This window comes from Anomaloglossus baeobatrachus, chromosome 10 (assembly GCF_048569485.1).
Source record: "Anomaloglossus baeobatrachus isolate aAnoBae1 chromosome 10, aAnoBae1.hap1, whole genome shotgun sequence".
Lineage (NCBI taxonomy): Eukaryota > Metazoa > Chordata > Amphibia > Anura > Aromobatidae > Anomaloglossus > Anomaloglossus baeobatrachus.
Genome location: NC_134362.1, coordinates 10938060 through 10954626, shown reverse-complemented (window position 1 = coordinate 10954626; position 16567 = coordinate 10938060). Strand labels below are relative to the sequence as shown.

At 56.1% G+C, this 16567-nt stretch overlaps 1 protein-coding gene across 1 annotated transcript in view; it reads right to left on the bottom strand.

The window, feature by feature from the left end:
* Positions 1 to 16567, bottom strand: part of NUP160 (nucleoporin 160) — a 125257-nt gene that overhangs the window by 91467 nt on the left and 17223 nt on the right. The window contains exons 6-8 of the mRNA XM_075326374.1: positions 11957 to 12071; positions 11704 to 11862; positions 11543 to 11620 (exon numbers count right to left, since the gene is read on the bottom strand). Of these exons, the coding sequence (XP_075182489.1) occupies positions 11543 to 11620; positions 11704 to 11862; positions 11957 to 12071 (352 nt within the window). The remainder of the gene's footprint in view (positions 1 to 11542; positions 11621 to 11703; positions 11863 to 11956; positions 12072 to 16567) is intronic.

Here is a 16567-nt window from a genome sequence, read left to right as displayed (position 1 = left end):
ATGAAAGCATCCACCTGTGCTAAACCAGCTGAAATAGCTTGGAGTGCCCACACGGCCGCGAATGCTGGAGCAAACGACGCGCCGATAGCTTCATAGACAGATTTCAACCAAAGGTCCATCTGTCTGTCGTTGGCATCTTTAAGTGAAGCGCCATCCTCTACTGCGACTATGGATCTAGCCGCAAGCTTGGAAATTGGGGGATCCACTTTTGGACACTGGGTCCAGCGTTTGGCCACTTCAGAGGGAAAAGGATAACGGGTATCCTTAGAACGTTTAGAGAAACGCTTGTCTGGATGAGCGTCGTGTTTCTGGATCGATTCTCTGAAATCAGAGTGGTCCAAAAAAGCACTTAATTTACGCTTGGGATATAGGAAATGGAACTTCTCCTGCTGTGCAGCTGCCTCCTCTGCAGAAGGGGCTGGGGGAGAAATATCCAACAGTCTATTAATTGCCGATATAAGGTCATTAACCATGGCGTCACCATCAGGGGCATCCAGATTGAGAGGGGCCTCAGGATTAGAATCCTGATCACCGTCCTCAGTCTCATCACAGAGAGACTCTTCTCGCTGAGACCCTGAGCAGTGTGATGACGTGGAGGGTCTTTCCCAGCGAGCTCGCTTAGGCTGCCTGGGACTGTCATCTGAGTCAGAGACTTCAGCCTGTGATGCTTGAGACCCCCTTGAAGTACGGATTAGTTCCAACTGAGGGGGACCGGAGAGCATAGACACAGCAGTGTCCATGGTCTGAGCAACTGGCCTGGACTGCAAGGTCTCCAGGATTTTTGCCATAGTCACAGACATTTTATCAGCAAAAACTGCAAAGTCTGTCCCCGTCACCGGGGCAGGGTTCACAGGCGTCTCTGCCTGGGCTACCACCACAATAGGCTCTGGCTGACGAAGTGCCACTGGGACTGAACATTGCACACAATGAGAGTCGTTGGAGCCTGCTGGTAGATTAGCCCCACATGCAGTACAAACAGTGTACACAGCCTGTGCCTTGGCACCCTTGCGTTTTGCGGATGACATGTTGCTGCCTCCTCAGAGCAGTACAGGGTGTCCAGCCAAGAAGCGACCTTACAGTGCAACTATATATATATATGGTACCAAGAAAAAAGTACACTAATATAACACTGAGGCACAAGTGGGGCCAGCACTAAAGTGCAGCTTACCGCCCGCTTAGGAGCGGGTGTGTGGTCGCCGAAATCCCTTTAGTCTGGGTCTCCCAGAGCCTGCTGCCTTTCCCCAGCCAGACCGCATGTGTAATGGCTGCCGGCGTCCTTGTGGAGAGGGGGGGCGGGCCCTGGGCGTATACAGACGAAGAGCGGGAAGCCTGCTTCCCACTGTGCCTAGTGAGAGGGCTGGAGCATGTAAATAAGGCTCCAGCCCTCGGCGCTGCCAATTGAGCAGCGTCTCTCCCCTACCCTGATTGACAGGGTGGGGGCGGGAACGAAGCGGCGCTAGGCCGCAGAAGCCGGGGGCTAAAGTTAGAAGCGCCGCCGCCGTAAAAGCGCGGTCGGCGCAAAGTCCCCGGCGCACCACAAGTCGCAGCTGCGCCGCCGCTCCAGGAGCGGTCGGCGCAGTAGTTCCCAACATGTAACGTCACTCAGCAAAGCTGCAGTGACCTAACCCCAGCACACAGCGCTACTGTCCCCGGCGCACTATAACGCTCAGCAAGCCTTGAGAGTGTCCGTGCCTGCCGGGGACACAGAGTACCTGAAAGTTGCAGGGCCTTGTCCCTGAACGGCACTCCCGCTCCAAATCCAGCAGGTTCTCTGGGTCTGTGGATGGAGCCCGGCCCCAGGGCTTGGGGGCCGCAAGATCCCACTTCCACAGAGCCCTCCAGGGGATGTGGAAGGAAAACAGCATGTGGGCTCCAGCCTCTGTACCAGCAATAGGTACCTCAACCTTACAAGCACCACCGCGGGTGAGAAGGGAGCATGCTGGGGGCCCCATATGGGCCCTCTTTTCTTCCATCCGACATAGTCAGCAGCTACTGCTGACTAAACAGTGGAGCTATGCGTGGATGTCTGACCTCCTTCGCACAAAGCAGAAAACTGGTGAGCCAGTGATCCCACTGGGGGTGTATAGCCAGAAGGGGAGGGGCCTTACACTTTTTAGTGTAATTGCTTTGTGTGGCCTCCGGAGGCAGTGCTATACACCCAATCGTCTGGGTCTCCCAATAGAGCGCCGAAGAAATTCTTTTTCTTATAGTTCCGTATTGGGAGACCCAGACCATGGGTGTTTTAGCTTCTGCCTCCGGAGGACACACAAAGTACTACACTTAAAAGTGTAGCTCCTCCCTCTGAGCTTATACACCCTCTGGTAGCCAGTCCTAGCCAGTTTAGTGCAAAAGCTGAAGGAGAATAGCCACCCACAAGTAGAACAGAGTAAGAACCGGAACAACCGGAGTCTCTGTCCACGACAACAGCCGGTGATAACACACGGAACAAGCAATTGCCAACAGGCAACAGGGAGGGAGCTGGGTCTCCCAATACGGAACTATAAGAAAAAGAATTTACGGTAAGTAACAAAATTCTCTTTTTCTTCATCGTTCCTTATGGGAGACCCAGACATTGGGACGTTCCAAAGCTGTCCCTGGGTGGGAATAAACAGAAAAAACTAAGACGTAGGCGGAGCCTAACTTCACAAGTGGGCGACAGCCGCCTGAAGGATGCGTCTGCCCAAGCTCGCATCTGCCGAAGCATGAGCATGCACTTGGTAGTGTTTCGAAAAGGTATGCAGGCTAGTCCAAGTGGCAGCCTGACAGACCTGCTGAGCCGTAGCCTGGTGCCTGAAAGCCCAAGAGGCACCGACAGCTCTGGTCGAGTGTGCCTTGATCCCCGGCGGGGGAGGCACCTGAGTACTCTGGTAGGCGTCCGAAATGGTCGACCTAATCCAACGGGCCAAGGTCGGCTTAGAAGCAGAGAGACCCTTGCACCGCCCTGTGGTTAGCACAAAAAGAGAGGTGCACCGCCTAAGCACAGCGGTGCGAGACACATAGATCCGGAGAGCACGCACCAGATCTAGAGTATGCAACGCTTTCTCAAAGCGATGAACAGGAGCCGGACAAAAGGAAGGCAAGGTAATGTCCTGGTTAAGATGGAAGGAAGATACCACCTTAGGAAGAAAGTCCGGGGTCGGACGGAGAACCACCTTGTCTTGGTGAAAAACCAAAAAAGGTGACTCCGAAGAGAGCGCAGCCAAATCAGAGACTCTCCTGAGAGAAGTTATGGCCACTAGAAAGGCCACTTTCTGTGAAAGACGAGACAAAGAAACCTCCCTAAGGGGCTCGAAAGGGGGTTTCTGCAATACCGTGAGGACCAAGTTAAGGTCCCAGGGATCCAAGGGCCGCCGGTAAGGCGGAATGATGTGAGACGCGCCCTGCATGAAGGTGCGGACCTGAGCCAGCCGGGCGAGACGCCGCTGGAACAGCACTGATAGAGCTGAGACTTGTCCCTTGAGAGAGTTGAGGGACAGTCCCAGCTGCAGACCGGACTGTAAAAAAGACAGAAGGGTCGGCAACAAGAATGGCCAAGGAGGATGGCCGGAAGAGCGACACCAGGACAGGAAACGTTTCCAAGCCCTGTGATAGATCTTAGCGGAGGAAGACTTACGGGCCCGAGTCATAGTGGAGATGACTTCATGAGGAATACCAGAAGCCGTCAAAATCCAGGACTCAAGTGCCACGCCGTCAATTTGAGTGCCGTAGAATTCAGGCGGAAAAACGGACCTTGCGAGAGCAGGTATGGACGGTCCGGAAGATGCCACGGCATCTCCACGGACAGTTGGAGCAGGTCCAGATACCAAGCTCGCCTGGGCCAGTCCGGTGCAATGAGGATGACTCGACGACCCTCCATTCTCATCTTGCGCAGGACTCTGGGCAAGAGAGCTAGAGGGGGAAACACGTAGGACAGACGAAACTGGGACCAGTCTTGAACCAGAGCGTCCGCGGCGAATGCCTGAGGATCGTGGGAGCGAGCCACGTAAACCGGAACCTTGTTGTTGTGACGGTATGCCATTAGGTCCACGTCCTGAGTGCCCCACTTGCGGCAGATTGACTGAAACACTGCCGGGTGCAGGGACCACTCCCCACCGTCCACGGATTGACGGCTGAGATAATCTGCCTCCCAGTTTTCTACGCCAGGGATGTGGACTGCGGATATGGTGGACTTGGAGTCCTCCGCCCATTGAAGAATGCGTTGGACCTCCAACATTGCCAGGCGGCTGCGTGTCCCGCCTTGGTGATTGATGTAGGCAACCGCTGTCACATTGTCTGACTGGACTCGAATGTGCTTGCCCGCCAACAGGTGGTGAAAGGCTAGGAGAGCTAGAAGCACGGCTCTGGTTTCCAGCACATTGATCGAGAGGGCTGACTCGGACGGAGTCCAAGTGCCCTGCGCTCTGTGGTGGAGACATACCGCTCCCCAGCCGGATAGGCTGGCATCCGTGGTGAGAATCACCCAGGACGGGGCCAGGAAGGAGCGCCCTTGGGACAGGGAGAGGGGTCGAAGCCACCACTGAAGAGAGCTCCTGGTCCGTGGCGACAGAGCCACTAACCTGTGCAAGGAGGAAGGCCGCTTGTCCCAACAGCGGAGAATGTCCAGCTGCAGGGGACGCAGATGGAACTGGGCAAAGGGAACAGCCTCCATGGAGGCCACCATTTGACCCAGCACCTGCATCAGGCGCCTGAGGGAATAACGGCGGGGCCTCAGGAGAGAGCGCACCGCTAGCCGGAGAGACTGCTGTTTGATTAAGGGCAACTTCACAAGTGCCGGCAGAGTCTCGAACTGCATCCCTAGGTACGTGAGACTCTGGGTCGGAGTCACAGTGGATTTGGGAAGATTGACAATCCACCCGAATTGGGCTAGGGTGGCGAGAGTGAGCGAGACACTCCGCTGACAGTCTGCGCTGGATGGACCCTTGACCAGAAGGTCGTCCAGATAAGGAAGCACTGCTAACCCCTGGAGGTGCAGGACCCCAATCACTGCCGCCATGACCTTGGTGAATACCCGAGGGGCCATGGCTAACCCGAAGGGGAGAGCCACGAATTGGAAATGATCGTCTGATATTGCAAAGCGTAGCCAACGCTGGTGTGACACTGCGATTGGCACATGCAGATAGGCATCTCTGATGTCGATGGATGCTAGGGAATCTCCTTGGGTCATTGAGGCAATGACTGACCGCAGAGACTCCATGCGAAAATGCCGCACCTGAACATGCTTGTTGAGAAGCTTGAGATCCAGGATGGGCCGGAAGGAACCGTCCTTTTTTGGAACTAGGAAGAGATTTGAGTAAAAACCTCTGAACTGTTCCCTGGCGGGAACTGGGACAATCACTCCGTTTGCCTGCAGGGACGCCACGGCCTGAGAGAAGGCGGCGGCCTTGGATCAGGGGGTAGTTGAGAGAAAAAATCTGTTTGGAGGGCTGGAAGAAAATTCTATCCTGTAGCCGTGAGATATGATGTCTCACCCACTGATCGGAGACTTGCTTTAACCAAGCGTTGCCAAAGTGGGAGAGCCTGCCACCGACTAAGGACGTGGCTGGAGCGGGCCGAGAGTCATGAGGAGGCTGCCTTAGTGGCAGAACCTCCTGCGGTCTTCTGCAGACGCGCTTTTGGGCGCCAGTTGGATTTCTGATCCTTGGCTGAGTTAGCGGACGAGGCGGAAGGCTTAGAGGATGACCAGTTGGAGGAACGAAAGGAACAAAACCTCGATTGATTCCTACCCTGGGCGGGTTTCCTGGTCTTGGTTTGTGGCATGGAAGTACTCTTCCCGCCAGTAGCTTCTTTAATGATTTCATCCAGCTGTTCACCAAACAGCCGGGACCCAGCAAAAGGGAGTCCAGCAAGGAACTTCTTGGAAGAAGCATCTGCCTTCCACTCTCGAAGCCACAGGATCCTGCGGATAGCGAGGGAATTAGCGGAAGCCACTGCCGTGCGGTGAGAAGCCTCTAGCATGGCAGACATGGCATAGGATGAAAAAGCTGAAGCCTGAGCAGTTAAGGCAACCATCTCAGGCATAGATTCCTTGGTGAGGGAATGCATCTCCTCTAGAGAAGCAGAGATGGCTTTGAGAGCCCACACTGCTGCAAAAGTCGGGGAAAACGCGGCCCCCACAGCTTCATACACAGATTTGGCCAGAAGGTCAATCTGACGGTCAGTGGAATCCTTAAGTGAGGTGCCGTCAGCCACCGACACAACGGTCCGGGCTGAGAGTCTACACACTGGAGGGTCTACCTTTGGGGAGTGAGCCCACTCCTTGACCACCTCAGGTGGAAATGGAAACCGGTCATCAGAACCACGCTTTGGGAAGCGTTTGTCAGGTCAGGCCCTGGGCTTGGTCACAGCGGCCTGAAAACTGGAGTGGTTAAAGAACACTCTTCACTCTCTTAGGCGAGGTAAACTGGTGCTTTTCTGCCAAAGAGAGTTGCTCCTCTGACACTGGCGGATTGAGATCCGGCACAGAATTAATAGAAGCAATCAAGTCACTAAGATCCGAGTCACCCTCAGAGAAATCGATGGTATACATAGCCTCCGAGCCTCCAGTGAGGGCATCCTCCTCATCTAGAGTCAGCTCTTGAGACAGAGCCGTGGGATGGGGGGGGGGGGGGGGGGGAGGAAACCCTGCGCCTTCTCTTAGAAGGACGGGGTCTGGGATCAGATGATGAATCCTCCGTGAGCTCCGATGGACGGAGGTCAGAGGATAGGAATCCTCTGTCAAGAGTATTAGAGGCACCCTGTGAAGGGGGTGATGCATATTCATCAAAGTCCTGGACAAAAGCCCCATGGACTCAGCAAATGACTGGGATATGGACCTAGAAAAGGACTCTACCCAGGCCGGGGGTTCAATCACAGGTGCAGCAGCAGCCTGAGAGACCACGCAGAGAATGAACCCCAGGGAGAATATACAGAGGTCCACAACCGGAGACCGGCTGTGGCTTATCAGACCGCTGAGCGCGGTGTTGTGTGCCCTCCAGATCCCGAAGCCCGGTCCCCCAGTCGCAGCACCTCAGCAGAGATGCAGAATGCAGGATGTCCCAGAGCAGAGTGAACTCTGCCTGAGAAATGACCGCCGGAGCGAAGAGAGGGGGCGTTCCTATAAAAGAGCGGGAACTGGAGGGCTATAGAGACCTGCCGGGAAGGAGGGACGCCCCAGCAGTGGGGAGTGTCCCTCCCCTGTGTAGAACGGCCGCCGGGAGGAGCCGAACCTGTCCCTCTGCATGAGTGACATGCGAGGGCAGGAAAATGAAACTAGGCCTCCGGCGAAGCCGGGGTCTAAATTTAAGCGGCGAGGCCGACAAGCAGGCACCATCGGCGCGGTTCTCAGGCAAAAGCTAGAGAACCCGCCGGAAAAGTTAAAACAATCACATACAGCATACTATCCCCTTACAATAAAGAACCGGGACCCCCAACATAAACGTCTCAGGTACTTAGCTGCTGAGACGCAGGGCCATGTCCCTGGGGATGAGTGCTCCGGTCCAACAGAATCCTCAAGGGGCTGTGGATGGAGACCGGACTCCTGCCAGGCATGGAGACCGTGCTGGCTCCCACTTCAAGCCAGAGCCCAGAAGGGATGGTGAAGGAGCGCGGCCTGTAAGGCTGCAGCCTTGTAAATCAACCTTAACAACACCGCCGACACAGTGGGGTGAGAAGGGACATGCCGGGGGTCCAGACATGGACCCGCTTTTCTTCAAACTCTTTCCAAAAGTCAAACAATCAGATGAGAATGCATGTGTGGATGTATGCCTCCTGACACAAAGCAATAAACTGGCTAGATCTCGTTATCCAGGGGGTGTATAAGCTCAAAGGGAGGAGCTACACTTTTAGTGTAGTACTTTGTGTGTCCTCCGGAGGCAGAAGCTATATACCCATGGTCTGGGTCTCCCAATACGGAACGATAAGAAAAAGTCCTCGTCTGGTCAGTATGTGTCTGCACACAGTGTAAAGCTACGTGGCCACGGGACTCTGTACCCACAGATATATGCGCAGGTACGGCCGCAGGTTTCCCGCAACTGATCCCCGGAATCCGCAGCTATACAAAGATGCAGGATTCCAGCAAAATAGCTGCGGAAAACCTGCGGACATTCATGCGACTCACCTGCGGAAGTCCCGGCCTCTATCTCCATAGTGGAGCAGCAGAAATGTCGCAGGTATATCTGCAGGAATAATTGACATGCAGTTATGTGCGACTGTGGGACAGCCGCTGCATATTCCACAGCCGCACATATCCGCAGCATATTCCACAGCCGCACATATCCGCAGCATATTCCACAGCCGCACATATCCACAACATATTCCACAGCCGCACATATCCACAACATATTCCACAGCCGCACATATCCGCAGCATATTCCACAGCCGCACATATCCGCAGCATATTACACAGCCGCACATATCCGCAGCATATTCCACAGCCGCACATATCCGCAGCATATTCCACAGCCGCACATATCCGCAGCATATTCCACAGCCGCACATATCCGCAACATATTGCACAGCCGCACATATCCGCAGCATATTCCACAGCCGCACATATCCGCAGCATATTCCACAGCCGCACATATCCGCAGCATATTGCACAGCCGCACATATCCGCAGCATATTCCACAGCCGCACATATCCGCAGCATATTACACAGCCGCACATATCCGCAGCATATTCCACAGCCGCACATATCCGCAGCCGCACATATCCGCAGCATATTCCACAGCCGCACATATCCGCAGCATATTACACAGCCGCACATATCCGCAGCATATTACACAGCCGCACATATCCGCAGCATATTCCACAGCCGCACATATCCACAACATATTGCACAGCCGCACATATCCGCAGCATATTGCACAGCCGCACATATCCGCAGCATATTACACAGCCGCACATATCCGCAGCATATTGCACAGCCGCACATATCCGCAGCATATTCCACAGCCGCACATATCCACAACATATTGCACAGCCGCACATATCCGCAGCATATTCCACAGCCGCACATATCCGCAGCATATTACACAGCCGCACATATCCGCAGCATATTGCACAGCCGCACATATCCGCAGCATATTCCACAGCCGCACATATCCGCAGCATATTCCACAGCCGCACATATCCGCAGCATATTGCACAGCCGCACATATCCGCAGCATGTTCCACAGCCGCACATATCCGCAGCATATTGCACAGCCGCACATATCCGCAGCATATTGCACAGCCGCACATATCCGCAGCATATTGCACAGCCGCACATATCCGCAGCATATTGCACAGCCGCACATATCCGCAGCATATTGCACAGCCGCACATATCCGCAGCATATTGCACAGCCGCACATATCCGCAGCATATTGCACAGCCGCACATATCCGCAGCATATTGCACAGCCGCACATATCCGCAGCATATTGCACAGCCGCACATATCCGCAGCATATTGCACAGCCGCACATATCCGCAGCATATTGCACAGCCGCACATATCCGCAGCATATTGCACAGCCGCACATATCCGCAGCATATTGCACAGCCGCACATATCCGCAGCATATTGCACAGCCGCACATATCCGCAGCATATTGCACAGCCGCACATATCCGCAGCATATTGCACAGCCGCACATATCCGCAGCATATTGCACAGCCGCACATATCCGCAGCATATTGCACAGCCGCACATATCCGCAGCATATTCCACAGCCGCACATATCCGCAGCATATTCCACAGCCGCACATATCCGCAGCATATTCCACAACCGCACATATCCGCAGCATATTGCACAGCCGCACATATCCGCAGCATATTCCACAGCCGCACATATCCGCAGCATATTCCACAGCCGCACATATCCGCAGCATATTCCACAGCCGCACATATCCGCAGCATATTCCACAGCCGCACATATCCGCAGCATATTCCACAGCCGCACATATCCGCAGCATATTCCACAGCCGCACATATCCGCAGCATATTCCACAGCCGCACATATTCGCAGCATATTTCACAGCCGCACATATCCGCAGCATATTGCACAGCCGCACATATCCGCAGCATATTGCACAGCCGCACATACCGCAGCATATTGCACAGCCGCACATACCGCAGCATATTTCACAGCCGCACATATCCGCAGCATATTGCACAGCCGCACATATCCGCAGCATATTCCACAGCCGCACATATCCGCAGCATATTCCACAGCCGCACATATCCGCAGCCGCACATATCCGCAGCATATTGCACAGCCGCACATATCCACAGCATATTCCACAGCCGCACATATCCGCAGCATATTCCATAGCCGCACATATCCGCAGCATATTCCACAGCCGCACATATCCGCAGCATATTCCACAGCCGCACATATCCGCAGCATATTCCACAGCCGCACATATCCGCAGCATTCCACAGCCGCACATATCCGCAGCATATTCCACAGCCGCACATATCCGCAGCATATTGCACAGCCGCACATATCCGCAGCATATTCCACAGCCGCACATATCCGCAGCATATTGCACAGCCGCACATATCCGCAGCATATTGCACAGCCGCACATACCGCAGCATATTCCACAGCCGCACATATCCGCAGCATATTCCACAGCCGCACATATCCGCAGCATTCCACAGCCGCACATATCCGCAGCATATTGCACAGCCGCACATATCTGCAGCATATTCACAGCCGCACATATCCGCAGCATATTCCACAGCCGCACATATCCGCAGCATATTCCACAGCCGCACATATCCGCAGCATATTGCACAACCGCACATATCCCCAGCATATTCCACAGCCGCATATATCTGCAGCATATTCCACAGCCGCATATATCCGCAGCATATTCCACAGCCGCACATATCCGCAGCATATTCACAGCCGCACATATCCGCAGCATATTCCACAGCCGCACATATCCGCAGCATATTCCACAGCCGCACATATCCGCAGCATATTGCACAGCCGCACATACCGCAGCATATTCCACAGCCGCACATATCCGCAGCATATTCCACAGCCGCACATATCCGCAGCATTCCACAGCCGCACATATCCGCAGCATATTGCACAGCCGCACATATCCGCAGCATATTCCACAGCCACACATATCCGCAGCATATTCCACAGCCGCACATATCCGCAGCATATTACACAGCCGCACATATCCGCAGCATATTGCAGGGCTACACATAACACAAATGGACACAGACACTCCTTATGTAGCAAAGGATAACATGGGGAGTGTCTGTACTTGCTAAAACCTGCGGATTTATCTAGAAAATCCAGATAAATCCGCAGGTTTTCAGCGGCAAAATCCACGGGTGCATAGTCCCGTGGGCACATAGCCTAACCGCATAATAAAAAGCGGCCAGCCATGCTTTCCTATACAGAGGGTCACAGCATAAAAAAAAAACAAGTGTTTGGGTTGTTGACATTTTCGGGGGCTTTTGCAGTGGATTGTTATGGGTTCTCTCCAGACTATGGCCACGTTTCCTGAGCGTCCACGCACGGCGGGGGCCACAGAAGCTATACACACTTCACCGTACTGACCTGGTTGGAGAATAGGGAGGAGACGTGGTCCAGACAGTAGCGGTTGTTGTCTGCAGTCACCAACTGGAAGACGCAAAACTGGAAGACAAGGTATAAATCAGCCCGGTCCGCAGCCTATAGAGGCACGCCATATTACAGACCCCCGCGAGGAGCGCACGTACCTGTCCCTGTCTGGGGGAGTGCAGGTACACCCCGAGATAAAGGCCTATGGACGCGGAGTGTGCCAGTCTGAGCTTGTGCCCGACTCCGGGGATATGACGCATTTCTTTGTTGACCGGCACAAACTCCAGCATGTCCGATTCCATCAGACAAGTCTGGTCCTGGAAGGTAGAATAGCGGTGAATGAGCGATGGCGGCTTTCTGCGTCCTCATCTCAGTATGATGATGATGATGACGGGGGCGGACATCACTGACCTTGTAAGACCACATGCGCAGTTTATGATCCTGACACAATGCGAAGATGAAAGCGTCGTTTTCTAGACAGTGAACAGCGAGACTTACAGGAAGGTGAGCCGGGTCCGGATCCCCTCTACGGGCACAGAGATGACAGAATTACTCTATCATGGTCCACATTACACAGCAAAGCCGAGAGAACACACAGCAGAGCAATGGAGCCGCAGCAAAGCCGAGAGAACACACGGCAGAGCAACGGAGCCGCAGCAAAGCCCAGCGAACACACGGCAGAGCAATGGAGCCGCAGCAAAGCCGAGAGAACACACGGCAGAGCAATGGAGCCGCAGCAAAGCAGAGAGAACACACTGCAGAGCAACGGAGCCGCAGCAAAGCCCAGAGAACACACGGCAGAGCAACGGAGCCGCAGCAGAGCCCAGAGAACACACGGCAGAACAACGGAGCCGCAGCAAAGCCCAGCGAACACACGGGAGAGCAATGGAGCCGCAGCAAAGCCCAGCGAACACACGGCAGAGCAACGGAGCCGCAGCAAAGCCCAGCGAACACACGGCAGAGCAATGGAGCCGCAGCAAAGCCCAGCGAACACACGGCAGAGCAATGGAGCCGCAGCAAAGCCCAGCGAACACACAGCAGAGCAATGGAGCCGCAGCAAAGCCGAGAGAACACACAGCAGAGCAATGGAGCCGCAGGAAAGCCCAGCGACCACACGGCAGAGCAACGGAGCCGCAGCAAAGCAGAGAGAACACACTGCAGAGCAACGGAGCCGCAGCAAAGCCCAGAGAACACACGGCAGAGCAACGGAGCCGCAGCAAAACCCAGAGAACACACGTCAGAGCAACGGAGCCGCAGCAAAGCCCAGCGACCACACACCAGAGCAACGGAGCCACAGCAAAGCCCAACGAACACACACCAGAGAAACGGAGCCGCAGCAAAGCAGAGAGAACACACACCAGAGCAACGGAGCCACAATAAAGTACAGCGAACACACGGCAGAGCAACGGAGCCGCAGCAAAGTACAGCGACCACACACCAGAGCAACGGAGCCGCAGCAAAGCCCAGCGAACACACGGCAGAACAACGGAGCCGCAGCAAAGCCCAGCGACCACACTGCAGAGCAACGGAGCCACAGCAAAGCCCAGCGAACACACGGCAGAGCAACGGAGCTGCAGCAAAGCACAGCAAACACACGACAGAACAACGGAGCCGCAGCAAAGCCCAGCGAACACACGGCAGAGCAACGGAGCCGCAGCAAAGCCCAGCGAACACACGGCAGAGCAACGGAGCCGCAGCAAAGCCCAGCGAACACACAACAGAACAACGGAGCCGCAGCAAAGCCCAGAGAACACACAGCAGAACAACAGAGCCGCAGCAAAGCAGAGAGAACACACGGCAGAGCAACGGAGCCGCAGCAAAGCCCAGAGAACACACGGCAGAGCAACGGAGCCGCAGCAAAGCCCAGAGAACACACGGCAGAGCAACGGAGCCGCAGCAAAGCCCAGAGAACACACGGCAGAGCAACGGAGCCGCACAAAGCCCAGCGAACACACGGCAGAGCAATGGAGCCGCAGCAAAGCCCAGCGACCACAAACCAGAGCAACGGAGCCACAGCAAAGTACAGCGACCACACGGCAGAACAACGGAGCCGCAGCAAAGCCCAGAGAACACACGGCAGAGCAATGGAGCCGCAGCAAAGCCCAGCGAACACACGGCAGAGCAACGGAGCCGCAGCAAAGCCCAGCGAACACACGTCAGAGCAACGGAGCCGCAGCAAAGCCCAGCGAACACACGGCAGAGCAACGGAGCCGCAGCAAAGCCCAGCGAACACACGGCAGAGCAACGGAGCCGCAGCAAAGCCCAGCGAACACACGACAGAACAACGGAGCCGCAGCAAAGCCCAGAGAACACACAGAACAACAGAGCCGCAGCAAAGCAGAGAGAACACACTGCAGAGCAACGGAGCCGCAGCAAAGCCCAGAGAAAACACGGCAGAGCAACGGAGCCGCAGCAAAGCCCAGAGAACACACGGCAGAGCAACGGAGCCGCAGCAAAGCCCAGAGAACACACGGCAGAGCAACGGAGCCGCACAAAGCCCAGCGAACACACGGCAGAGCAATGGAGCCGCAGCAAAGCCCAGCGACCACACACCAGAGCAACGGAGCCACAGCAAAGTACAGCGACCACACACCAGAGCAACGGAGCCGCAGCAAAGCCCAGCGAACACACGGCAGAGCAATGGAGCCACAGTAAAGCCCAGCGAACACACGGCAGAGCAACGGAGCTGCAGCAAAGCACAGCAAACACACGACAGAACAACGGAGCCGCAGCAAAGCCCAGCGAACACACGGCAGAGCAACGGAGCCGCAGCAAAGCCCAGCGAACACACGGCAGAGCAACGGAGCCGCAGCAAAGCCCAGCGAACACACAACAGAACAACGGAGCCGCAGCAAAGCCCAGAGAACACACAGCAGAACAACAGAGCCGCAGCAAAGCAGAGAGAACACACTGCAGAGCAACGGAGCCGCAGCAAAGCCCAGAGAACACACGGCAGAGCAACGGAGCCGCAGCAAAGCCCAGAGAACACACGGCAGAGCAACGGAGCCGCAGCAAAGCCCAGAGAACACACGGCAGAGCAACGGAGCCGCACAAAGCCCAGCGAACACACGGCAGAGCAATGGAGCCGCAGCAAAGCCCAGCGACCACACACCAGAGCAACGGAGCCACAGCAAAGCCCAGAGAACACACGGCAGAGCAATGGAGCCACAGTAAAGCCCAGCGAACACACGGCAGAGCAATGGAGCCACAGTAAAGTACAGCGAATACACGGCAGAACAACGGAGCCGCAGCAAAGCCCAGCGAACACACGGCAGAGCAACGGAGCCGCAGCAAAGCCCAGAGAACACACGGCAGAACAACGGAGCCGCAGCAAAGCCCAGCGAACACACGGCAGAGCAACAGAGCCGCAGCAAAGCCCAGCGAACACACGGCAGAGCAACGGAGCCGCAGCAAAGCCCAGCGAATACACGGCAGAGCAACGGAGCCGCAGCAAAGCCCAGCGAACACACGGCAGAGCAACGGAGCCGCAGCAAAGCCCAGCGAACACACGGCAGAGCAATGGAGCCACAGCAAAGCCCAGCGAACACACGGCAGAGCAACAGAGCCGCAGCAAAGCCCAGCGACCACACGGCAGAGCAACGGAGCCGCAGCAAAGCCCAGCGAATACACGGCAGAGCAACGGAGCCGCAGCAAAGCCCAGCGAAAACACAGCACAGCCGCAGCAAAGCCCAGCGAACACACGGCAGAGCAACGGAGCCGCAGCAAAGCCCAGCGAACACACGGCAGAGCAACGGAGCCGCAGCAAAGCCCAGCGAACACACGGCAGAGCAACGGAGCCGCAGCAAAGCCCAGCGAACACACGGCAGAGCAACGGAGCCGCAGCAAAGCCCAGCGAACACACGGCAGAGCAACGGAGCCGCAGCAAAGCCCAGCGAACACACGGCAGAGCAACGGAGCCGCAGCAAAGCCCAGCGACCACACACCAGAGCAACGGAGCCGCAGCAAAGCCCAGAGAACACACGGCAGAACGGAGCCGCAGCAAAGCCCAGCGAACACACGGCAGAGCAACGGAGAAGCAGCAAAGCCCAGCGACCACACGGCAGAGCAACGGAGCCGCAGCAAAGCCAAGAGAACACACGGCAGAGCAACGGAGCCGCACAAAGCCCAGCGAACACACGGCAGAGCAATGGAGCCGCAGCAAAGCCCAGCGACCACACACCAGAGCAACGGAGCCACAGCAAAGTACAGCGACCACACGGCAGAACAACGGAGCCGCAGCAAAGCCCAGAGAACACACGGCAGAGCAACGGAGCCGCAGCAAAGCCCAGCGAACACACGGCAGAGCAATGGAGCCGCAGCAAAGCCCAGCGAACACACGGCAGAGCAACGGAGCCGCAGCAAAGCCCAGCGAACACACGGCAGAGCAACGGAGCCGCAGCAAAGCCCAGCGAACACACGGCAGAGCAACGGAGCCGCAGCAAAGCCCAGCGAACACACGGCAGAGCAACGGAGCCGCAGCAAAGCCCAGCGAACACACGACAGAACAACGGAGCCGCAGCAAAGCCCAGAGAACACACAGCAGAACAACAGAGCCGCAGCAAAGCAGAGAGAACACACTGCAGAGCAACGGAGCCGCAGCAAAGCCCAGAGAACACACGGCAGAGCAACGGAGCCGCAGCAAAGCCCAGAGAACACACGGCAGAGCAACGGAGCCGCAGCAAAGCCCAGAGAACACACGGCAGAGCAATGGAGCCGCACAAAGCCCAGCGAACACACGGCAGAGCAATGGAGCCGCAGCAAAGCCCAGCGACCACACACCAGAGCAACGGAGCCACAGCAAAGCACAGCGACCACACGGCAGAACAACGGAGCCGCAGCAAAGCCCAGAGAACACACGGCAGAGCAATGGAGCCGCAGCAAAGCCCAGCGAACACACGGCAGAGCAACGGAGCCGCAGCAAAGCCCAGCGAACACACGGCAGAGCAACGGAGCCGCAGCAAAGCCCAGCGAACACACGGCAGAGCAACGGAGCCGCAGCAAAGCCCAGCGAACACACGGCAG